Source organism: Rhinopithecus roxellana, chromosome 5 (assembly GCF_007565055.1).
Source record: "Rhinopithecus roxellana isolate Shanxi Qingling chromosome 5, ASM756505v1, whole genome shotgun sequence".
Taxonomy (NCBI): Eukaryota; Metazoa; Chordata; class Mammalia; order Primates; family Cercopithecidae; genus Rhinopithecus; species Rhinopithecus roxellana.
The window spans coordinates 149,167,298-149,192,768 of record NC_044553.1 but is presented as its reverse complement, the minus strand read 5'-3'; the positions used below and the strand labels follow the sequence as shown (position 1 = coordinate 149,192,768).

Sequence of the window (25,471 nt, the reverse complement as noted above, 5' to 3'; positions counted from 1 at the left end):
GGCTTCTGTGTTACGTGAATTTCACCACAAGTTTTAAAACACACACACACACACACACACACACACACACACACACACACACACACACACAAAGGGCATTTCATGACCAAATTTGTACATAAACATCCAGGTCTTATTTCAGGCCCACTTCCCACCTTTTTCTCCTTTGATTCTGAATTTATTTTATAGTTACCAACAATTTGATGCATTTAAACTACGGGCTAAATGTATGTTGAGTGTAAAAAGTATGCTAGATATTGGTGATCTTGCTGGTAATTTCATATTTATCATTTTTTTCTGAACTTCATTTGAGCTTTCAGTGGACATAACCAAATGGCCTTCTTATTAGGTAGAGCACTGATGAAGCGATGTCTTTAAAATATGCAATCACATCACAACCCCATTTTAAAAAAAATCTCTCAGGAAGGTTAATACCCTGAGGGAAAATGAAACCTAGCATGGGCTATCTAGTAGTGAACAAGCAAACTGTTTAGGGCAGAAATTTTTACAATTTTAAAATCCCTCCATGGCAAATATATTCAGAAAATGAAATCCCTTGTTCATTTTTTTTCCTTTTAACATTTATTTCTCAGCTATAGTGAGTAGAAGTTATTTTTGCCAGTTGAAGTTTCCAGCAAAAGTCATTAGCTTATGTGACTGCAATGAGATCAAAATGAAACTATAATGGAAGGCTTAAGAAAACAGTTCAGGAGCTGTTTAGGTCCTGAAAATTGTGTTCTTATGAGATCTTTACAGATGGCTCAGTTGGGGATGATCAGAGTGCATTTAATTTCACATTTTTATAGACATTTAATGCCAATGGGTCTTACTTGGGAATAATAAAGAAAGTTTGCCTTTACCCAGTGGTTATCAGAAACCACTCTGTTAGTGATTTGGTTGGATTTAACTTTCCTTGTGGTGTTTTGAGAGATTTCATATGGATGAAAGCTTAGCAAAGCCCTCTTCTGAAACATTTACTTATTTTTTTAAAAAAGGCTCCTTCTCAGAAAATCAGCAGTCTTTGCATCTTCAAAGAATGCTGAAACCTGGTGGAAAACCATGCTGGGTTCTGGTGCCTCCTCTGGCTGACCATGGGTAGAGTGAACTACCCTGGGATGCAGTGCTTCTCTTTTCAGAGGAATTTTTTAAAATTACTTATCCTCTTCTTTGTTACTGGAAGATGATAAGCTAAGTGAACTGACATGCATCAGTCAACAAAACACTTCTTAGTACATACCACACATTCTTTCCCCCCATACCTTATATTATACATGGTACTGTTTTAGGCAGTGGAGTTACAGAGGTTTGGGAAAGCATATTACTCTGCATCTAACTTGGAGGACAGGATCCAGATGTTTCTGGGTTTTCACTGTGCAGAAGGAGATACCCATCCAACTTTGAAGAAAGGTCTTTCTTGATCGGAATCATGTTCCCATTTTGCCTTCCCTATTGCACAAGGCAGGTGAGAACCTCTGGGCCAGGAGCCCAGGATGCGCTGAGAATAGACACTCAGGTGCTGAGTCCTTGGAGGTGGGACTTATAGGGCTGCCATTGGTACATTTAAGAAAGAAGATGTCTACAGTAGACACTGGATTTTCAGTGAGGATAATTTTTTCAGGGATAGCATTATCTAAGCTGAGTACAAGCTTTTTGCCAGGTTTGAGGTTTAGCACACATCATTAGTGATGCTAATATCTGCAGCTCACCTGTTATTTATAGAGCTCTTGGGAAAGGGCTTAGCCAAAAGTTTCAGTTGTTTCAGGTATAAAATATGTTTAGTATTCCAGAGTGTGACTGATGGGGCAGCATTTGAAGTACATGAACCTTTTTTTTTAAAGTGTTCAAACATCTTAGTGAATCATATTTTCTTTTCTTATCATAAACTGGTACAATTACCATCGTAAAAGAAAAAATTTTAATTATGAGCCTTGCAGTAGTGCTTAGCACAATGTGATGATATAAATATTTATTGACTGACTGAATGAATGACTAATACAAAATAGATTCATGGCTGTGCTTTTCCTCGTTTATGTTCCCAGACAATAGCCAGGCAGCTGGCAGAGATCTTGTTGCGGGGTATGTGTGAGCAGAGCTACTGGAACCCTCTGGAGGATCCACCATGCCAGTCACCTCTGGACGATCCTCTCCGCAAAGGAGCAAACACAAAAACCTACACTCTCACTCGGAGAGCCCGTGTCTACTCAGGAGAGAAGTATGAAAGTTGATGTCCTCACTTGTAGGTTATGGGATGGGAGGGAAACTTGGGAAAATTCAAGGATGATGAGAAGTACAAGAGTAGATTTTTTTTTCCCTAAAAGAAAATCAAATGAACAAGTCTCATTTTCCAGTTTAGTAGAGATTCCTCATTACTTTTTATACCTTCAGCAAGTATCTGTGCACTACCAGGGACATTTTAAGTAGGAGAAAGTTCTCATCTCAGTGCTTGGGTGCCATTTGCAGCCATCACTATGGGTTTTTGGAATTTTCATTCCGTTTATTATAAGACCTCAGCATCAGACAGCAATCAGAAATAAAGCTATCTGTAAGCCATCTAACATCTAACATTCAATCTCACCCTTCTAACATTTCTTCAGCAATTCCTTGATCCTTTTGCTTAAAATTTTGTTCTAAATGGAACTAGATGTAAGAAGGAGAATCTAATATTTTCAAGTAATTGGAAGGTGATGTCTCTTTAGAACTTCTTTATCTTTTTTAAGTTTTAAATTTGAGACTTGATCACCTTGGAGGAAAATGGGCCAGAGAGTCACTACAGTCTTAGCATGAGCCTTCCCCAGGCCAGAGGAAGCCAGACAGAGGAGGGAGAGACAAGGAGAAGGGCTGGGAGGCTGGAATGGTTGTTGACTCATTCTCAATGCCTCCCATTCAAGTCTTGAATTCCCATCTTTGCCTGCTCTTTTACATTTTTTAATTTTTAAAATTTTTTATTTTTATTTTTTGAGATGGAGTCTCGCTATGTTGCCCATGCTGGAGTGCAGTGGGGCAATCTGCAACCTCCACCTCCCAGCTTCAAGTGATTCTCCTGCCTCAGCCTCCCAAGTAGCTGAGATTACAGGCACACACCACCACACATGGCTTTTTTTTTTTTTTTTTTTTTTTGAGACAGAGCCTCGCTCTGTCACCAGGCTGGAGTGCAGTGGTGTGATCTTGGCTCACTACAACCTCCACCTCCTGGGTTCAAGTGATTCCCCTGCCTCAGCCTCCCAAGTAGCTGGAACTACAGGCGCATGCCAACATGCCTGACTAATTTTTTGTATTTTAGTAGAGATGGGTTTTACCATGTTGGCCAGTATGGTCTCGATCTCCTGACCTTGTGATCTGCCTGCCTTGGCCTCCCAAAGTGCTGGGATTACAGGTGTGAGCCACCACGCTGGGACAATTTTTGTATTTTTTGGTAGAGACAGGATTTCACTATGTTGGCCAGGCTGGTCTTGAACTCCTGACCTCAGGTGATCCGCCCACTTTGGCCTCCCAAAGTGTTGGGGTTACAGGCATGAGCCACCACCCTGGCCTTTACCTGTTCTTATAAGGACAAGACATGTTGGCTTTTCAGAATCTCTGTGTGAAGAAAAGGGGAACACACATGAATAAATATTGAAGACCTTTTCCATGTTTTCAAATTAGAAAAACAGCTGAGAGGATGAGGTGGCAGCTTCTGAAGTCCCAGAGAAAGCACTACTAGAGATGGCATGACTAGACACTTTCTCCATCTGAAGATCAAGATTTCAAACTTCTGAAAATAATTGTTGTTCTTTTAGAGGAGCTGGTGTTTCTTCAAGGTTGCCATCTCTTAATAATCCTCTTGACCCTTGCATTTCTCTCTCTTGTCACCTTCTTGTTCAAGTTTGTGTTTCTTACATGGATTCAGATGAGTTCGCGTATTCTTAGCTTTTTCCCTAGGCTTATCTTAATTTAGTTTTCACCCCCTTTTCTACAGCCTTGTTGAACCATGAGTTTGCTTAATTCACAATCTGTGTTTACTCTTTAGTCCTCATCTGGATTCATAAAGTATCTGTTCTAGCAATTTTCGATGCTCTTATTTTTAAAATGCTGACCCCTCATTATTAACTATTTAGAAGCAGGTTTGGGGTTCATTTTAAAGTGATATTTATATCGTAAAAATAGACTCTAGAGTTTTCCCCTGCTTTAGACGCTTCTTAATAACCAAGGTGCCAGGTGCATTAAGGACCTCCTTTCTCACCCTCTTCCCCCAATCCAGTTTGACACATGGCTGGAACTCTGTGTCTCTTTGGGTGCCATCCAGTATGGCCTCACCCCTTGAAGGCAGAGAAGCTCACAGTGCTGGCCGTTTCTCCATTTCCTGAACCACTCAGATTTTGTCGCTTTTCTAATGTCAGCTTTCCCATGTGTACAAAGAGAATTATAGAAGCAAAATGCAGCTCCAGGAAATGCAGTCATTAAAGGGAGCATTCCTATAGTAGCACTGGCTACTGAGTCACAAGTTTCAGTTCACGTGGATACACGTGTCAGCTTTTAAAAAAATTGTTTTATTGAGACATAATTCACATATTATACAATTCATCCATTCAAAGTGTGCAGTTCAGTGACTTTTAATATACTTGCATAGTTGTGCATACATCGCCATGACTAGAACATTTTTATTACCCCCAAAATAAACCCAGCACCTCTTAGCTGTCACCCTCCTCTCTCCCAAGCCCCTGAATTTCCATATGAATTTTAGAATTACCTTGTCCATTTCTGGAAAAAAAAAAAAAAAAAAAAGGCAGCTGGGATTTAATAGGAATTGCATTGAATTTGTAGATCAATTTGAGGAATATTTCCATATTAAAAATATTAAGTCTTCTGATCTATGAACATGAGATATCTTTCCATCTATTTAGGTTGTCTTTAATTTTTTTAAATAATGATTTGTATTTTTCAGGATATAAAGCTTGTATTTCTTTGGTTACGCCTATTCCTAAATGTGTGTGTGTGTGCACGCGCATGTGTGCGTGCGTGCACATGTGTGCATGCAAAAGTGCGCTATTCTTTTTGATGCTCTTATAAATACAGTTGTTTTCTTAATTTCATTTTTGGATTGTTCATTGCAAGTATATGGAAATACAGCAGATTTTGTAAATTGATCTTGTATACTGTAACCTTGCTAAATTTGTTTATTGGTCCTAATTTTTTGGATTCCTTATGATTTTCTATATCAAGATTGTGTCATCTGTTAATACTAATATAGATGGTTTTATTTTTTCCTTTCTAACCTAGATGCATTTTATTTTATTTTCTTCCTTAATTGCCCTGGCTAGAACTTCCAGTACAATGTTGAATAGAAGTGGCAAGCGTGGATGTCCTTGTCTCATTCCTGATCTCAGGCAGGGGAAATTATCTAGTCTTTTACAGAGTATGTTGTTTTCTGTGGGCTTTTGTAGATGCCCTTCGTCAGGTTAAGAAAAGGGCTTCCTATTTCTAGTTTGTTATTTTTATTATTAATGGGTGTTGAATTTTGTCAACTGCTTTTTCTGCATCAATTGAAATGATAATGTGGGTTTTGTCCTTTATTCTAATGCTATGGTGTATCACATTAATTTATTTTCACACATTAAGCCAACCTGCATCCCTGTCCAAGTCATGGCATATACTCCTTTTTATTATTGCTGGGTTCTATTTGCTGATATTTTGTTAAAGATTTTTATATCTATATTTATAAAAGATACTATTCTGCAATTTTCTTATGATGTCTTTGTCTGGTTTTGGTATTAGAGTAATATTGGCCTCATAAAATGAGTTGGAAACTATTCCCTCCTCTTCTTTTTGAAAGAGTGTGTGGAGAATTGGTATTAATCCTTTAAATATTTGGTAGACTTCACCAATGAAGCCATCTGGACCTACGCTTTCTTTGTAGGAAGTTTTTTTTTTTTTTTTTTTTTTTTTTAATACTAATTCAGTCTCTTTACTTATTATGGGTCTATTTGTATTTTCTATATCTTCTTGAATCAGTTTGATTAGTTTGCGTCTTTCTAGAAATGTGTCTGCTTCATCTCAACTACCTAATTTGCCTCCGTACAGTTGTTCATAGCATTCCTTTATAATTTTTTTTGTATTTCTACAGGGTTGGTTGTCATGTTCTCTGATTTCTCATTTTAGTAATTTAAGTCGTTTTTCTCTTTTTTAGAGTCAGTCTAACTGAAAGTTTGTTAGTTTTGAGGAACCAACTTTGGGTTTTGACTTTTTTCTGTCGTGATTCTTGAATCAGTTTCAAGAATTCTGTTCTCTGTTTCATCGATTTCCACACGAATTCTATGCCTTCATTTATTACCATCAGTTTTTAGCTTTGTCATTTTGTGGGTTCAGAGCTCTACTTCTTAGAATACGAGTAAAGAGGAACAGCTGTGGGAGTTATTCTTGTTTGGAGGTTGCCTTCTTACCAAGGCAGGACTCTGACCCATCCACATTGGCAGAAAGTACATTCTCACCATTCAGTTATGCCGGTTTGGAGGTGGGAAAGGAAATCTGTAAATAATACAGAAACCTCGTTTTGGCTCACAGTCTCCTTCCCCACAGTCTCTTATGATAAGTATAATAAGCGTCAAGCAAAATTTAGATGGCAGAGATCCTTCTAGCTCCAGAAAACCACAAGGACCATTCAGAAGAGTTGGTCGTAATGGAACGTAACTGAAAGACAAGCCCTGCCAGGAAGCTCCACTCCACCCCTGGTCACGGAGACCTGAACATGAAATGCATACAAGATGCTCACTCTGCTCATCTTGAATTTGAAGGGAAATACAGTGTAGAAAATCCTGGATGGAATGAGAAGAGGGGTCACCTGTCATAGGCTTCCTTGCTTTCTTTTATTCTGGGTGTTTCTGTGAAGAATTGTATCAGCTTTTGTTTACTTATTTTTTAGAGTAAACTTTTTTGGATACACAGCATACATAGAGAAAAATAAATCAAAAGTATGAAACTTGATGAACTTCCACCAAGTTAGCATATCCATGTAAGTAGTATCTGGTCAGGGATGGACACTACTGGAGCCCTAGACGCCCTCCTATGGCCTCTCCCAGTCACCACCCCCATCCAGGGCAGCCCTCTCCTGACTTCTGTCGCAATCATCAGTCTGGCCCCTTTTTGAAATTTATATACATGGAATCATACGATATGCACTCTCTAATGTTTAACTTCTTTTGTCTAACTTTATATTTGAACTATTCACCCATATTTTTTCATGTAGGAGTGTTTTTCATTGCTGTGAGGTGTTTCATTTTATGACTGTCCTCCAGGATATTGATCCATTCTGCTTGTGTTGTGAGTTGTTTCCCATGAGGGGCTAATAGGAACAGTGCTTCTGTGAAGAGTCTTGTACATGTTTCTTTTTTCCCCCTGCATCTACATGTTTCTTAATGTGTGTGTGTGTGTGTATATATGTGTGTGTGTGTGTGTGTGTGTGTGTGTGTGTGTGTTTCAGTCAGGTGTACTTTTTTTCATTGTATTTCTTGTAAGAAGCATTGAGGTAGTTTCAATAATTAAATGCACATTAGACTAGATAGTTAACACAAAGTAAAGCAGAAGATTAAAAACAGTTATTGTGGATACTGGTTAATATTGGATAATATTGCCAAGAAATAGATGATGAAAAGATTCATTGAGTGCTAGTGAGTACCAGGCATTGTCTAAACTCCTTTGTAGGTCTAGGAGAAAAAGGTGATTATCATGGAATACTGAATGTAGATCTGAACCTCTTGGTTGCCAGGAGTTTTTGGTAAGGATGGGGATGCTGTTTAAAATGGAAAATGGGGGGGGATGGTCTTGGCTGGGGAGGGCTGGACAGCCTGAGCCAGGCACTGGCCAGGCCCTTCCCTGGACACAGTACATCCTCAAGAGCTTGCAAAAATAAATAAAATAAAATAAAATGGAAAGCAGAGGGATGTTGAAGGGTCAGGATAACTTCCTGATGGCCAAACCGAAGCTGTGTAAATGACCAGCGGCACCGCTGGCTGCTGTCATCTCCTTGCCTCTGGTGCACACAGCTCACCTTGGAGTCGTGGAGAGGCCCATCCTCTCAGCAGGAACATGGAAGCACTTGTGCAAGGTGATGTTCTAGGTGGGATTCACCTGACCCACTCAGCAGAGTGTAGCCCAGTGGACCTGCACTGGTCTACGTGAGGGACCCTTCTTTCTTTGTCATGCAGAGATTTTTGACCTATATGGATTGACAAGAAAGAGAAGTGTGGTGAGGCCTCAATAGTCCTTGCATCAGACCAGCCAATCCCTAATAATCAAGATGCGCTCTTAATTTTCAATTTAAGTCCTATTCCTTTCTTGGTAGCAATTTATCCACATAAACCTGGGATCGACAGTAGATTCTGCCTTGGCATGCTTGCAGACAGTGTGACTTGGGTTCGGGGTGGGACTTCATCTTGGCCTCCATGCCTCAGCTCTTATCTGGCTGGCTGTGGTTCAGAGGCTATGTTTCTCCTGGAATTTCCTGGTAGTATCTGAGCCAGACATACTAAAATTATAAAGGAACCATTACTAGACCTTAGAGTTGATGTCATTATTTACAAATCAACTTTCTCATGGGTTGGCAGTGTTCAAGGCCCTCCCTGTACCTAAATACAGAGTTTTAGGGGGTGCCAGTGACCTTTAGACATTAACTTGTCATTAGTTATATAATGGCTAATGATGACAGAGAGATGAAGTGCAGTTGGGTAAAGTTGGATTAATTTCTTTCGCATGATTGTTTCTACAATTACAGTAAAGTTTCTACGTATCGGAGGAAATTTTTAAGAAAAAGCTATTATGTAGGAGCCCTGGCAAGATGATGATTACTACTTATACCTGAGAATTCTCGCCCTTGTTCCCTATGTCTTCTGTAGAATCAGAAAATCAGTCGGTAAATTCATCCAAAGTAAGAAAATGGGCAGTTTGCCTAAAGGTCACCCAGTGAGTTGGTGACATGGCTGGGGCGAGAACGTACCCTCCCATTCTCAGCGCAGCAGCCGCCCGCACTGCCGCCTCCTTTGCCAGCCCGCCAGCTCTTGGGAGCTTGTCCTCATGCCTGCTGAGCCCTGTTTTCTCCTTCTCCCCTTTTGTCCCCCACCTTCCCCTTCACGCAACTTCCTCTGGATCTAGGGCCGCAGTTTTCCCACTCTTCAAGGCTGAGGCCTGGGTACCCCAGTATCTCCCCCTGAGGCTCGTGAGCCGCAAAGAGGAGAAGGCCACAAAAGGAAGGCCCCAACAGTTTTGACCATTCACCGTGAGCTCCATCCATGCTTCCCTGGGCAAACAAGAGGGAAGGAATTGGCCGGAAATGGGTCTAGAGAGTTCATAATGATTGAGAGGGAGCCTTCCAATGTGTAGTTGTTTAGGTCTGTCTCTTAAAACTACCTTTTCTCCCCCGACTTCTTCTGCTGGCCTTGGGAGCCTTGCAGTGCTCCTGAGTACCCACCTTGCCTGCCACAAATAGGGAAGTTAGAGGAAGTGGAGCTGGATTCGGTTAATGTGCCACTTGTTAGCAACTATGGTAAAAATAACACAAACTAGCATTTAAGCAGGCTGGATGGCTCAACTAGAATCTGGAGATTAGCCATGGACTGAATTGACTGCTGTGAAGTCACAATTAGCATAGGCTCTCTCTCTTTTCAGTTGGTCTGGACAATGCAGAACTGGCTAGCCATGAACAAAAAAAATGATTCACGTTACTGCTTGATTTGCAAGATCCCAGTTGCATGTAAGCACAAGCCAGGATATCAGGAAATGATGACTGGACATGGGTGTGTGCATACACACACACACACACACACACACACACACAATGGTTCACATTACTGTTTTATTTGCAAGGTCCCAATTGCATGTAAGCACAAGCCAGGATATCAGGAAATGATTGCTGGGCACCAGTGTGCATGTATAAGCATGCACGCACGCGTACACACACACACACACACACACACACACACACACAACATACTGAGGTGATTGTTTGGGAGACACTTAATTCAGAGCCTTTAGGCTCTATTTCAGAATCTAAGGGGAAAGAACTGTCCCATCTGAAAAACCCAGATCATCTCAAGCTGACTTCTGAAGCAAGTCACTGCATATCCCCGAATCTTGCTCCTCATTCTCAGGCCAGCCTTTTCATAAAATTTTAGCCTCAGAAGACCGATAGAAACCATCCTGCAGGTGGCTTCCTTACCTCTGGGGGTGTCAGCATTGTAATGAGAATGCCAGGCACTGTGTTTCTTCTATCTTGCTCTTTGTCATCCTAAGATGCAGTACAAAAATTGCCAGCACTTCAAAGAAAACAAATGTTTATAATTATGTGAAAAATCCTTTTTTTTTTCCTTTTATCTGGCGGGGGGGGGGGGGTGAAATCCCTTCAATTAAATGATGGTAATATTATCCCTGGGAAGACATAAACTTAGTCATTTTTAGTCATCTTCAAAATATCTAGGAGTTTTTTTAAAACCAAGTTCATTTTTATTTATTATACACTCTTCTTCCATTTCATGAAAAAATATTGAGTTTGACCCAATTGGTGATAACATTCAGAATTCTGCTCAAAGGATTCTAGAGCTTTAGAACTGGAGAAAAAATGCTGCAGATGCTCACAACACAGAAAATAGGCTGTAGAGAATACAGATCAGGGTTCTGCTGGGTTTTTGTTATTCTCTAATCCTGAGCAATGTTGAGCTTAAAAAGCTGTTTCTTTTAATCCAAGATTTAAGAGTTCAGCCAAATTCCGTAAAATAGATTAATAAGAGTTCTTGCATGCTACCCCATAATAAAACTTATGTGTCTAAGTAAGATAACTCACTAAATTCTTACAGTATTAGAGAAATTATTCAAACTCTAAAATTGCTTCTTATCTCTTATTTCATCTAAATGACAGTATGAGATATGCCAGTTAGCAGGTAAGAGGTAAGAAGAGTACTGTTTAGTGAAATGCCTGCAATTTATACCTCTGTAGCGGGTTTAGGAGAAAGCTTGTATTATTTAGATAATGTCAATTTATTGAAATCTAAAATTTTGCCTCTGTACTATGTACATATGTTATTTGGGCTTTTAACTTGGTTTTTACAGCTTTACCCTTCTGCCTACCACTAAAATGCATAGCTAAAATGTATGAATTCCATAGATTACCATAGAAATAGGCAAATTAATTCAAGTGTCCAAATTATACAGTATTTTTCATGGGTATTATATAAAATCCTGGAAGCTTTTAGTGTTCAGTTCTGCTTGTGTTTGTGTATTTTGTGTTATTTTGAAACTGCCATATATCAAAGTCAGTTTTCTTTTGCAGCATTTTTTGTCCTCAAGAAAATACGGAAGAAGCCCTGTTGTTATTGCTGATTAGCGAATCAATGGTAAGTGGAATGTGTTTTTACATCCTTCTTTCCCCTGGCCCTGTAGTCTCTTTTTTGATACAACCATTCTGCCAGTATGACGACTCTTTTGCTTGAGAGAAAATACTTTCTAGAGGGTATACGTGGATGGGAAAAAAACAGTAGAGGTTTAAAAAGAGGGTTGTTTCTTAATTCCTGGACCAGCTAGCAATGTCCCTTGGTTAGCCTGGAGCTTGGAGCTTCTCTATCTTCTATCTTGAAGCAGGTATCTTAGTTCATTCATTTATCCACCCAGTACTGGCTGAACATTAATGCAATTGTATCTAGGTAAACCACAGCTAAAATGATCACCAGAAGAATCTTAAAAGGAGAAAGAGACCCCCAAAGGGCGACCTTTATAAGCCTCTCAATTTGCCCTGGAGTAGGGGAGAATTTTGGGATAAGTCATTTGTTGGTTCTGTGAACCTCTGGTTTTCACAGCAGGAACTTGATGAAACTCTCATCATCCTGCCCTGGTTGTCTCTTCCAGCTCCCAGCTGTCACCAGACACTGTAAAGTCCCAGGCCGTGAGAACTCACTTCTGTTCCCTGTCACTGCTATTGTGAGGGAGTTTTTGCCAGACCCTCTGATTGCTTTGAAACATTTTCTTAGTATTTGGCCAGGATATTGAATTTTAGGTCTATTTCACCACTCATCACTTATTGAGTTTCTGCCCTGTGTATCTGTCACTAGGCATTGTGGCCCTGGCTTGAAACCTTCAGGATCACGTGTGTTATAATGGCGAATTCCTCAGCAGAATAGTGATGTGTATTGAGGACCTGAGCAGAATGGGTGGGCTCCTGGAATCAAAAGATCTTGAGGACTCACATCCCCTTCCCTCATTTTACACATGAGGAACCCGAGGCCCAGAGCAGGCAGAATGCGTGCATCATGCAGTGGTCTCCTGTTCCTGCTAGGAGACTGTACCGCCCCTTCCCCATAGCTGTCACTGCTTACCCCCAACCCCTGGGGCAGCCCAGGGGAGAAAAGAGAATCATAACTAAAGCAAGAGAAGGCATTTCCCTTCTTGCCCTCCCCACACATACTGTTTAATGGGAGGTATAAGATGGACTCAGGTGAGTATAGACATGGGGTCTGAGCATATTAACATACATGCACAGAGAGAAGGAGGGATCAGAAGAGGCCAGAACTCATGAGAGGGCAGCTCTCTTGCCTTTGATTAAAACTTTGAATGGCCCACCGATGTTAACAAGAGCAAGCCTGCTTGAGTTACCACCTCTTTTGACTTGGAGGCTGTTTGGTGTCATTGGGCTTACCTCCTCTCAAGGAAGCAGGTTGTCTGATAGTCAGCTGGTAACTTAGGATGGTGTCATTTACATTCTCTAGTTGCCTTGGTGCAATCGGAAGCACATAGGGGAGCAGACTGGCACATGGTGGCATTCAAGTGAACAAATCTCCCCAGGCTTTCCCACCGGGGCATCCGTGGAGCCAGCCCACCTTGGCCTCCTGGTCAGCATTCCCTCATCCCAAGCTGGGTCCTTGGCAGGTAGTTCCCTTTGGGCAAACTTGGTTGGTTATGGTGTACACGTTCTGAAAGCATGGTGACTATACATTTTAGATTACCTGGACAATTCTGATTGAAAATATTATGTTCCATTGTCAGATGATATGTTCCAGTCTGCAATTTGGAAAACATGGCCACCTCTCTAAAACGCTTGCACTAAGTGGAGATGTCTGTGGAATGATGTCTCCAACTCTCCTGCTTCTTAATTGAAGTGATAGAAACTAATAATACTCAAACATTGAGATCCCTTTGAGACAGTCAGAGTTGGCTCTGTGGTTTGTAATTTCCAGAAAAATCTCTTCAGGGGATGTTGAAATCCAGTGATGTCGTCAGTGGGTATGAAGGACAAGGTTTCTAACCAAAATGATTATGTTCTCCCTGTAAATCATTTCAGAAAATGTGGGTAGAAATCTAAATGAAGTTGCTTTTGGAAGCCTTTTTTCCATGTCCTTTGACTTCTTGATTTTTTAGTTTTTAGACAGAAAATGAATGTGTTCAATTTCAAAACCAAAATGAAAATTTGTGGTTTTTGGATATCAGAAAATTGTGTTCTTTGTTGGTTCTGACTTTAATTCAGAAGCATGAATTTGTCCATAGCTTCTCCACCTACAAGGTGTCACTTAGAATTGTGCTATTTTCTAACCGCAAAACAAATTAGTTTCCCCTAGGAGAATGGGATTATAAGAACTTGATTTGCAGAACTACCACTGAGGCAATATTCTGGGATATTTATTATTCGTGGGTCTGTTTGAGGTTCTATATTGTACCTTTTTAGTCAAAAGATACTGATACTTTCTCTAAAAATGAAAAGAATGCATTTGGTATAACTTGAAAATCTTCCATAAATAGTATGTTTGTTTTGCTCTCTTCCAGGCATTGGTCTCGATATAGAATATGTATAGCAAATAAATAAAATGAGACCATTTGCAACAGGCCCTGTTTCCTTCAGAGCTGCTTTTTTTTGGGGGCTCAAGAGGGACTCCTAACAAGAAAAACTTAGAATGAAATCTTCAAAAGCAGGCTTGTTTCCGTAAGAGATGACTCACTTTGTAGGAAGTGGCCTGTCTTATATATTCTTATTTGTCTTTGACATTTAAGAGCAAGGAGTTTTAAAGTGAGTAAGTACTGATGGGTGGCTAAAAGTAAATGCCTTGGACTCACACACAAAGAAAATGCATTTTGTCTCATTAGTGAGAGGGAAGGTGTGTGCGTGGCCTTTTTGAATGTCAGGAGGAAGATCAATGTCAGCATGCCGGGACAAGTGACCCTGGAACCTCATGTACCACTTTCACAGGAAAGACTGGGGGCGGGCCTTTCTCTGCTCCCATGGACAGATGGATCTGCAGACTTCTGTTAATTAGCAGAGGAAAAAGGCAGGTGAAATCAAAATCTAACTTTGTTGATTCTGAACTTCCTATTAGGGAAAAAGGGAAAATGAGCTAGCTATTGAGTCTCATACATGTGATATATTTAGAGGAATCTGTAGAGAAATTAAATTTTAGAAGTAATGGAAGCAAGTTGCTGTAAAGAGCATTTGATTTCTGGATAGATGAGATTAATAAGTTTGAATGTGCCTGATGTATTTCTGTGCTAAGCTTAGAAAATTGTTCTCTTGAGTCCTCTGTGTTAATATCTTTTAAAGGAAAAATCTACTTTCTTCTTGTTTCTCTTATATATCTGTGTTGTGCTTCCCTAAACAAGATTGAATTCGTCTTTGTGTTCTGTTCCAGTGAAGATGTCATATAGGGATTTGAATATTGCTTGGTGATAGAGGAAAAGTAAGATAGATCTCTGTAGGACTCATGGAACTTGATGACACAATTGGGTGTTGGGAAATGCAGGGCTGGGAATTTTCTCCCCCTCTTTAATGTAGAGCAGAAGCAGGATTCGTGAGTGAGGCGCAGCAGGGCCTCACTTGATGGATGATTCGGCTGCTCTAGAGCGCAGCTACATCTTCCACGAGGCTGGCTGTGAACCCGAGCCCAGGGAAAACTTTGTATCGGCTGCCAAGGCTTCCTCCAAATGCCTGCTGACAGGTACAGGTGCCCTCTAGGTTCACAATTCTAGGACTTCAGTGTTTGGATCATCCCATATATCATGTTCTGTGGTGCCCAGGGGATTTTGAATAAATAACCCAAGGTGACAGGCCTCTGCTCATTCCTACCCTTGTCTCCATTCCCTTGGCAAATCGGTAGGCGCAGGAGGGCCTAGATGGCCTCCCCACCATGCAGCACTAGGCTCTTTCTCCATCTGCTTCTCTCTTCTGTGTTTTTTCAGGCCAACCGGGATGCTGTGCTGAGCAGGATACCTGAACACAAGAGTGACCGCCTCATCAGTCTACAGAGTGCGTCTGTGGTCTATGACTTACTCACCATTGCTCTTGGAAGAAGAGGCCAGTATGAGATGCTGTCAGAGGTACAGCCGCTGAGTCTGGTTGACATCCAGGTGGTGGGTGACAGTTGCATGGTGACCCCAGGGAAGGGTTGTGAGACCTGGACCTGGGCCCCCCTCTGTTAGTGGCAGCCATGTGATCTTGGGCCAGTCACTTAACTTTGGTTTTCTCCCCTGTAGAATGGGCGTTGGGCTAAATGATTAGGTGGTGGAATTGATCTAGTCTTTTACCATGAGGGTTCCATAACCCACTGGGCTGTGAGTTTGTGTGTGAGGGAAGGCAAACATTTCTCAAGCAGTTTCTCTTTCAGTTAATTTCCACCAACTGAATATCTCCCATCCGTGATATTAGTTTCCTCATAGAACAGGTTTGGTTTAAAGTATCAGTGTGACCAGTGAAATTGCCAGTGGCCTGACAATTTCAGGCACAGTGTGTTATGTTAGCTGGCATAGACCATTTCATATAAAGGAGACAGTCTTCTTTCAGAGTCTTTTGCTTGTTCAGAAGGGACCCTCGTGGATTTCAGATCTTGTACAAGGTACTGTCATGTTCTCACTCCCTCAGTGTCTAAGAAATGCTTAGGATGGAGGCTTGACTCTTTCACAGTTTCAGGAGAAGCTGGTTCATCTTGGGCTGTGGTTATGCATTATTAGGTTCCTGCCCAAAATATCAGATTCTACCATGGTAAGTCTAAATAAATAACAAGAAGATCATTTTATCTTTTCTTTAGCAAAATAGAAAAAAAATCCCTATTTTGTTAAAAGGAACTTTTCCATGTTATTTATCTTTCTCTTTCTAAATTTATACCCATTGCAACAGCCTCTGGGCACGAGGACAGGGAATGAAATACAGTAACAGATTGGCTGAAATCAGATAAGTGCCCGACTCACCCTCCAGCCTGCCAGTGCATCGCCACATTAGGCAGGAACCTTGGGGAAACAGATGAGCCTGCGTGGCTTGAATCTTTTTTTAGTCCATGGTTTGGTGACTCTACAGGGCAGTGGTTACTCAGCCTCACAATCCGACCTGACAAAGCAGTGTGTGCAGATGCCCCCACCACACGCAGCTCAGCCCTGGGGCTCGATCCAGGCTTGGGATTGGCCCAGGTTGCTCATCCCTAAATGGATCGAACCTCTGCAGGTACTTTGATTTCCTGGGCCCCCCTTCTCCCCACCACCTAAGTTGCTGTCAGCTGTGTGTCCACCACAAAGTCCGTCACTGGGGACCATGCCACTGAGCTCACACTTGAATTCCTTTAAGGTGAGTTTGTTCCTCCAGACAAAACACATATCACCTCTCTAGGTCCAAGGATGACAGTGGTACGCACACATCTACTTCCATCCCATTGGGTAGCAATGTTGCCTTTCCCCAGCTCGAAATCTCCTAGGTCCGAAACAGGAGTGAGGAGCTTGAGGTGTCTGGCCCTGTTGACTGGCTGGGTGGTCTCTGCCCCTGGCTTCCCATTGTTCCATGAATGCTCTAGGGGGTGGTCATCACCCTCATGGATTCCTCTGCAAGCTGCAGCTCTGGGGCCTGTGCCTGCTCCTGGCACAGAATGCTAGGACCTTGTTTTCACCCAGATGACTTCTGTCTTGATATCATACGTAGCTCCCATCTCATGGTGGTGACCTGCCACCCAGACGACTGGGTATGTGGTCGCGGGAGCCTTTGCGAGTCAGAACTTCACCCCCCTAGTCACATTGCAAATGGTGGTGCGGGCCAAAGGTTGCCTCGGAGAAGCCGGAGTAGGAGCGTGGAAGAAAGGCAAATTTAGTACTGTATATCCCCGGAACCTTTTGAATTTTGTACCATATCTGTGTTTTATCTACTAAAAATCTCAACCAACTGATAAAATATATGAAATAAAGGATGTTTATTTCTTCAGCACATGTGTGTACTGTCACCTCTTCTGTGCCAGAGGCTCTGATTAAGGCCAGGGATACAGCCAGGAGCAAGGTGTGACCCCTACCCACACGCTGCCCCCAGCCTGGAGCTGCCAGGTGTGACAAGCAGCTGTGGCCCATGCGCTGATGGGGGCGGGCCCAGCACAAGCTCTGCGTGCCTTATCTAGGGGTTGGATATTTGGCTTCAGCCTTGCCTGTGCCAACCACTCAGGCAATTGGAGCGAGCATTCAACAACTGTGTTATCTCAGATCATCCGACTAAAACGGTAGATGTCGTAGGAGAAAGGTGAAAGCTCACAGCATCTCAAGGCTGCCTGGCCCATGGTTGGATAGCTCAGTTACTGAAGATAGAGGTTAGGTCCACCCTTTGCTGAGTGTGGACCCCCTCTCCCTCTGTCCGAGGCCACATCCTACTCTGGGTGTCCCACTTGTCTTATTGTTTCATTTACTGGGGTTTTTCTGAATCCATTTTTTTTCCCCTCCTTATCTGCCTTTCCATTTTCTCAGGACTTTAAGTTAAAGGATAACTGGGGTTTTTTTTTTTTTTAATTGAAGTACAATTCACATAACAAACTTAACCATTTTAAAGTGTAGAATTCAGTGACATTTAGTACGTTTGTACCACTGTGCAACCATCACCTCAAATTCCAAACCTTTTCCTCGCCCTGTAAGAAACCCTATACCCATTAAGCAGCCACTGCCCGTTCCTCACTCCCTCCAAGTCCCTGTCAACTACTCATCTGCTTTTTTTCTCTATGGATACTGATTTGGGGTATTTCATATAAATATAAATAGCCAATATTTGGGCTTTGGTGTCTGGCTTCTTTCACATAGCATAATATTTTCAAGGTTATCCACGCTGTAACATGGATCAATATTTCTTTTTATGGCTGAATAGTATTCCATTGTGCAGATCTACCACAATGTGTTTTTCCATTCATTAGCTGATGGAAATGTGGCTGTTTCCACCTTTTGGCTACTATGAACAGTGTTGCCGTGAGGATAACTGGATTTTGAACTTCCTATATTACCTTTCTCTGAGCTCCATAAATGTTAGCAATTATCGTTATTATCATTTGTCTTAGGGATGTGTTATATTTCCCTGTCTTCATTTCCTCCACTGTCAGCAGGGCACTCTTTCTGAGACACAGGAATAGACATGCCACCCTTCTGTTCACAAATATTCCACAGACCCTCTCTCCTTCTTTTTTCTCTTTTTGTTTTCTTTTCCTTTCCGCCCATAATGAAATTGACTTCATTATTTATCTTTCCGCCATATGCAATAGTCCTGCATGCTCCTTGGAGAATCAAACAATACATAGAAAATATAGAAAAGGAAAGAAAAGTGCCTTGGAATCCAGCTCTCCTGAGATAGTTAACTACTCATTGACATTTTAGAGGCAAACTTTACATCTGTCTTTATGAATAAATGTGTGCATTATGTAAGTTTTGTTGAATGGGACAGTATCTTACACATTTTACTGTGGATATCCCCTATCTCTCTTCTTTGCTTCATTGGCACCTCACCCATCTCTGCCTCCTCAACCCCAAACTCAGGTCATCAACATAGTGTGTCACAGGCTCTAGAGTTAGAGAGCTTTGGTTTGAGTTCTGGGTCTGCTCTGTACCAGTCATATGAGCCTAGGCATGTCACTAACCTCCTATGCGTCAGTTTATTTTCCTGTTAAATAGGGGTAATAATTGTGTGCATGTATATCTCAGACAGTTGGGAGATGCGTATTCATTAATCCATGTAAAGTACTCAGAACAGAGCCTAGCACTTAGAGCTTATTAAGTGGCAACTGTACGCTGCTGCTCCTGCAGTTACTACCACTGTATACACAGGAGTTACTAGGCACAGGGGCAGCAACAAAAGATACAGAAAGATCTTTTGCCTTCAAGAAATTTCCATTCTAGTTAGGGAGACCACATAGAAACAAACAAAAAGATAATCAAATTAGAGAATACGTAGTAGTGCAAAGCATGTTAATTGGCAGGTGAATGGAATAGGCCAATTGCAGCCAAGTTTATAGGTTGGGAGTGCCAGTAAGAGATCATGAACAGCAGATATATGAATTGGCTTTTCAAGGCCTGATAGGCATTAAGTGGTCTAGGAGGAGAGAGACCCTCTTCATCCTTAAGCTCACGGAGCTGTGAAGGCACTGGACCCGAGGGAACGGGAACCCAGGGCTTGCTCTCATGGAGAAGTGGGAGGAGAGGAGCTTGGAAAGAAAGTGTGGGGCCTGATTGTCAGCACCACAACCTATTGGCAGACTTTACGTGTGCCCCTTGCAGATGCGATCTAGATATATCACCCTGTGGCTCATCCGTGAGCAAGTCCTCTTTGCCTCAGAAACGTTGCTAGATCTTCTTTTACATGGGTGGAAGCTTTTGTGGACAGAAGAGTTCATAAAACCATCAGTCAATTGTGAGAGAGAGAAGAGGTCTTACCTCCTTCTCACCCTGTCCTTGTGCTTTCCTTCCTTCTCTTGTCCCCAACCAGCATTAACACTCACACATCAGGGCACAGCATGTCTTCCTGCTTCTTGGCTCCTCTCCTTGGCTGACCTGGGCCCACGGGCACCACAGAGGGTGGGGGCGCCTCTGCTGCCACTGCCAGCCCATGTTCCTCTCTCCTGTCCTTGGCACCCTTGTGCAGTGGGTGTGTTGCGCAGCATTGTGCAGACCCAGCCTTTTAATAACTGTGTTGCACAGCATTGTGCAGACCCAGCCTTTTAATAACTGTGCTCACAGGGCTAAGCGGGAGCAGAGCCTCTCTTTCCCAAGGAAGCCGGCCTTTCTCTTGTGCTTATTCAAGATGGAAGGCCGCTCCCCATCGCAAGAGCGGCTGCCTTTGTGTGCACCTACATCATCGTGCCTTTCTTTCCTTGTGGACTCTTCAGCCAGATACTGGCCAAAGAGCACCGTACAAAGGAGACCCAGACCAAAGGTTTATCATATTCTCATTCTGACAGGTTTAAATAGAAGCACAACGTTTACCGTATCTCCAGTGCTGTGAGTTTTCGTGTTTTTAAAGACTAATTGTGAGCCCTGCTGAAAGGTTTGTGTAGGAAGGAACACTTCTTTTTTTCCTCTTCATTTTAAACAGCAGCACTAGTTGGCATGACAACCTGCGCTATTAAAAGTAAAGCAACAAGCACTGCTTCCTCTGTTTTTCAGAATGAACCCAAGCTGCTAAGGAGGTTTGTTTCTTGAATTTGACTATTAATGGCTCCATTTCGACAGGATATTATGGGGTCCTTTTAGAAGGTTGTGTGTGTCCCCCCTCCATAGGCGAGGCAGCTTTAAAGACAGGAATGGTATTTTTATCTTTCCTGTTGAACTCATATTCATGTGTTTATGGTAAATCTCAACAACACCATAGTTCTGTGGGTAGAACTGTCTGACTAGTGACTGTACCAAAAGGACATTTACACCTCCCTAACCTAAACGCTTATTGAATCAGGGAGCACTGTGAAAAGCATTGCACATCTAACAACGTCTGCTTGCCAGGCCTACCATTTGTTTAAAGTTCAGCGTTGCATGCAGTCCCGCTTGTACTGCAGAAACCCCGCCTTGAGCTAGGTGCCAAGGTCAAGGTTTCTAGAAGGCATCAGTGGGCATGACACAAATGGAGCCGTAGACTTCTGAGAAATCAAGGCAGTGTGTTTGGTTAGTGCTGGGTGGCCCATAACAACTTGCTGAATGCACCAGTGCTTCAAAGCCAGTGTGCACCCTCATCCTGCCCCCTTTTCTTTGGTTTTAGAGGTCCCTAGATGTGCAAGGAGTGTATCTTCCCCAGGCAGGCCCAAAGGTTAAAGGTCATTGAGTGGGAAATGAGCAGCAGAGGAAGGGATGGGCCCGGCTTGGGGCAGAGCACCTGGACAGTTCCCAGCTCTGGTCCAGCTTTGTGAGTCAGCTCAATAGGGACCATCTTCACCATTTTTACACGACACCCTACCCCAAAGAATGTCAGCCTCTGACATGGCCCCTGGGATCTCCATTCTCACCATTATGAAAATGTTCTTTCAAATTAAGCATTGCTTTCTTAACGTGGTCCTCAATGAAAATGCCAACACGCTTGGGAGGAATGGAAGGAGTTTAAACTCTTAGGGTAGCATAGTTCAGAGAAACAAGGTATCTAGGTACATACCTCATGGTTTTGTTTTAGTTCTTTGTTTAAAATTTTTTTAATATGCCATATTAACCTTTTTAAAGTGTAAAATTCAGTTGCATTTAATTACATTCACAATCTTGTGCAACCATCATCACTATTTATTTGCACATTTTTCCATCATCCCAAACAGAAATTCTGTACCCATCAAGCCATAACTTTTCATTCTCTCCTTCCCAATACCCTAGTAACCTCTAATTTAATTTTTGTCTTTATGAATTTGCTTATTTTGGGTACCTCATATAAAAGGAATCAGGCAATACTTGCCCTTTATGTCTGGTTTGCTTCACTTAGCCTAATGTTTTCAAGGTTCAGCCATGTTATAACAATATATCTGATAGCATTGATCAGAACTTCATTCCTTTTCATGGCTAAATAATATTCCATTGTATGTATATGTTACATTTTGTTTATCCCTTCATCTGTCAATAGACACCTGGATTGTGTCCACCTTTTGGCTATTGTGAATAATGCTGCAGTGAATACACTCCTTGGACTTTCCTTCCTTCTCCTGTCCCCAGCCAACATCAACACTTGCACATCAGGGCACAGCATGTTTTCCAAGTTCCCTTTTTCAGTTCTTTTGGATTTACACCTAGGAGTGGAATTGCTTGATCATATGATAATTCTATGTTTAACTTTTTGAGGAACTGCCAGACTGTTTTTCACAGTGACTGTACCATTTTACGTTCCTACCAGCAATATACAGGGTTCTAATTTCTCCACTTCTTCACCAGCACTTGTTATTTTAAAATTATTATTAATGTAGACATTCTGGTAGGTGTGATGTGATATCACATTTTGGGATTGATTTTCTTTTCCCTAATAACTAATGATGTTTAGCATCTTTTTATGGGTTTATTGGCCATTTGTATATCTTCTTTGGTAAAACTACTATTCAAGTCTTTTGCCCATTTTAAAGTCTAAATAATAAACTCTGGTCAGCTATATTTTTAGAGATACCACACCTGCTTTTTTTTTTTCTGTAGAGATTGTAGAAACCAGCTTGGACTGGTCTCAAACTCTTGGCCTCAAGTGACCCTCCTGTCTTGGCCTCCTAAAGTGCTAAGATTACAGGCATGAGCTACCATGCCCAGCTTCACTTTCTTGAAATGTCTTTTGATGTGCAAAAGTTTTACGTCTTGATTAAGTCCAGTGTATCTATTTTTTATTTTGTTGCTTATGCTCTTGGTGTCATAACTAAGAATCCATTGCCAAATCCAAACTCATGAAGGTTTACTCCTTTGTTTTCCTCTAAGGATTTTACAGTTTTGCTCTTATATTTGAGCTGTTTGTCCATTTATAGTTTTTTTTTTTTTTTTTGTATATGGTGTGAGGTAGGAGTCCAGTTCCATTCTTTGGCATGCGGAAATTCAGTTGTCCTAGCACCATTTGTTGAAAAAACTATTCTTTGCCCTATTCAATGGCCTTGGCACCCTTATCAAATATCAATTGGCCATAAATGTGTGAATTTTTTCCTGGAATCTTAATTCTGTCTTTGGTCTGTATGTGTATTTTTTTTTTTTTTTTTTTTTTTGAGACGGAGTCTCGCTCTGTCGCCCGGGCTGGAGTGCAGTGGCCGGATCTCAGCTCACTGCAAGCTCCGCCTCCCGGGTTACGCCATTCTCCTGCCTCAGCCTCCCAGGTAGCTGGGACTACAGGCGCCCGCCACCTCGCCCGGCTAGTTTTTTGTATTTTTTTTTTAGTAGAGACGGGGTTTCACCATGTTAGCCAGGATGGTCTCGATCTCCTGACCTCGTGATCCGCCCGTCTCGGCCTCCCAAAGTGCTGGGATTACAGGCTTGAGCCACCGCGCCCGGCCTGTATGTGTATTTTTATGTAATACCATACTGTTTTGATTTCTGCAGCTTAGTAGTAAGCTTTGAAATCAGGAAGTATGGAGTCCTTTAACTTTGTTCTTTTTCCAGTTTGTTTTGGCTATTCCAGATCCCTTACAATTCCATATGAATTTGAGGATTGGCTTTTCCATTACTGAAAAAAAAAAAAAAAAAAAAAAAAAAAAAAAAAAAGTTGAAATTTTGATAGGGATGCATTGAATTTATAGGTCACTTTGGATGACATTACCGTCTCAACAATGCCTCATAGTTTAACATCAGACCTGTGTTATAATCTCAGTTCTGCTACTTTACATGCTGAATATAAACTTGAACAGATTCCATTACCTCTCTGAACCTGTCCCCTTATATGGAAAACATAGATGATAATAAGATCTACCTTGGAATGTTACTGTGAGGATTAAGGAGATAATGTATGTTACTGTAAAAAGTACATGTTACTATTATTATTGGTGGTATTAATAATCTGCTTTCTAATTTAAAAATCTCCTTTGTATGAAATAGTAACTCTGGCAGATGATCCTTGACCCTTATATAGGGAAGTACCCACTGTATAGTAAAAAAATTCAGCCCTGGAGTCAAATTCTGTGTTCAAATTCTGGCTCTGCCCTTTCCTAGCTGTGAGACTTTGAGAAAGATACTGGCCCCTCTGAGCTCCTGCATCAGAGACTGTTAGGAAGCTCAGTAAGATAATGACTATAATGTAGCCAGCACAGCAATTGATGGGTAATATATATCATTCGATTCCTCTGTGGTTATTAGAAAGGATTGATCTAAAATGAGTCTCCTTGTAATTTCTACCTATTCTGTCTTTTTGGAGCAATAGGGCAAGTCCAGCCCCACCTCACTGACAGTCTGCCAATTTTTCTTCTTTTTTTTTTGGTTGGTCTTATTATCTATTTTGAGCAGGTAATGTATGCACAAGGGAAGTATTACAACAGAGCCAAGGGGAACATGAAGAGGAAGTTACTTGTGTATACTTCTAAAGACTGACTATAAATCCATAGGCCACTATGCATATGTGCGTGTCCCCATTCAGTGCAAAAGTAGCATGCCACAGGACATAAAATCTGTGTTTTATCCAGCCGGTGATCTATCCTGAAGATTGTACCAGATCCATGTGTCTAGATCTGCCTCTTTCTTCATAGGGTGGGAGAATGTTCCATAGTAAAGATGCCCTGGTAATGGATGACTCCTTCTCCCCTTAGAGTTCACCAAATTTTGAAGACAATTGTCATATTGTCTTTTTTCCTTCAACCTAAAGTGCCCCCGATTGGTTTCTTTAGAACAAGGGTCAGCAAATTAAAGGGCCAGATGCTAAATATTCTAGGCTTCAAAGGCTAAGAGACAAAATCAAGAATAGCATGTAGGTATAGCAAGAGAGAAAACAAATTTCCACAAAGTTTTAATCAATGAAACTCAAAATATAATGAGTACAATGTTTGTAACATAGATTCATGAATGAGAAGAATGGGGTTGTTTGTGGGGGTAGGGGATAACATCTTGCTTAATTTGGGTTTAAAGTTAATAACCCCTCTCACCAAACTGATGGTGAACGTTTAGCTGTAAGTACAATTCTTAACTTTTGGACTCTAAAAACAAGCAGTAGGTCACATTGGGCCCTCAGGCCATAGCTCAGTGACCCTGCTTCAGTCCTTTCTGCTCTGTCATCGTCTCCAGTCTTGGTAATTCCAGTACTCCTCCCTGCCTCCATGTTTGCTGCGGCCCTCCTTAAAGGATCTCTAAAAGAATGGATCCCAATTCTCTGTCCAGCCTTCATTCGAGCATTTACTGTGCTGCTATTTTGTGCATGGTGTGTCCCAGGCTGCTGCACTTTCAACTCCTTACTTCCTCCCTTAGTCCTGGCATGGGCTAAGCGGCAGCCATGGTTGAAGGGTTAAAACCTGGTGCCCCAAGCCAGGGAAGAGAGACTGTAAAGGCCAAAGGTGAGAGGCAATTGAGGAGACAGGAGGAATGGAATGCCCATTTTGTGAATTCAGGGCATTTTGCAAGGAACAGCTACACTGGCAGAGCAGCGGATGGAGTAGTATTTGAGTAGGACCGTGGAGACCCCTTACTCAATGTGCAAGCTTGGTCTACTTGATTTGTAGAGAGGAGAGCATGCCAGAAAACTGCATCCAGCATTCAAATTCTATAATAAAGTCTGTGACCTTTGAAAACAACCCACTCTACTCCTCTCACCGTGGCCAGAGGCAATGATATCCTTCAAGTGTTTGCCAAAGCAATA

The 25,471-nt window shown here is 41.7% G+C and overlaps 1 protein-coding gene across 1 annotated transcript in view; it reads left to right on the top strand.

The window, feature by feature from the left end:
• TTC7B (tetratricopeptide repeat domain 7B) overlaps window positions 1-25,471 on the top strand; it is a 275,587-nt gene that overhangs the window by 120,257 nt on the left and 129,859 nt on the right. Inside the window, 3 exon segments of the mRNA XM_030931410.1 lie at window positions 2,040-2,212; window positions 11,291-11,354; window positions 15,175-15,312. Of these exon segments, the coding sequence (XP_030787270.1) occupies window positions 2,040-2,212; window positions 11,291-11,354; window positions 15,175-15,312 (375 nt within the window).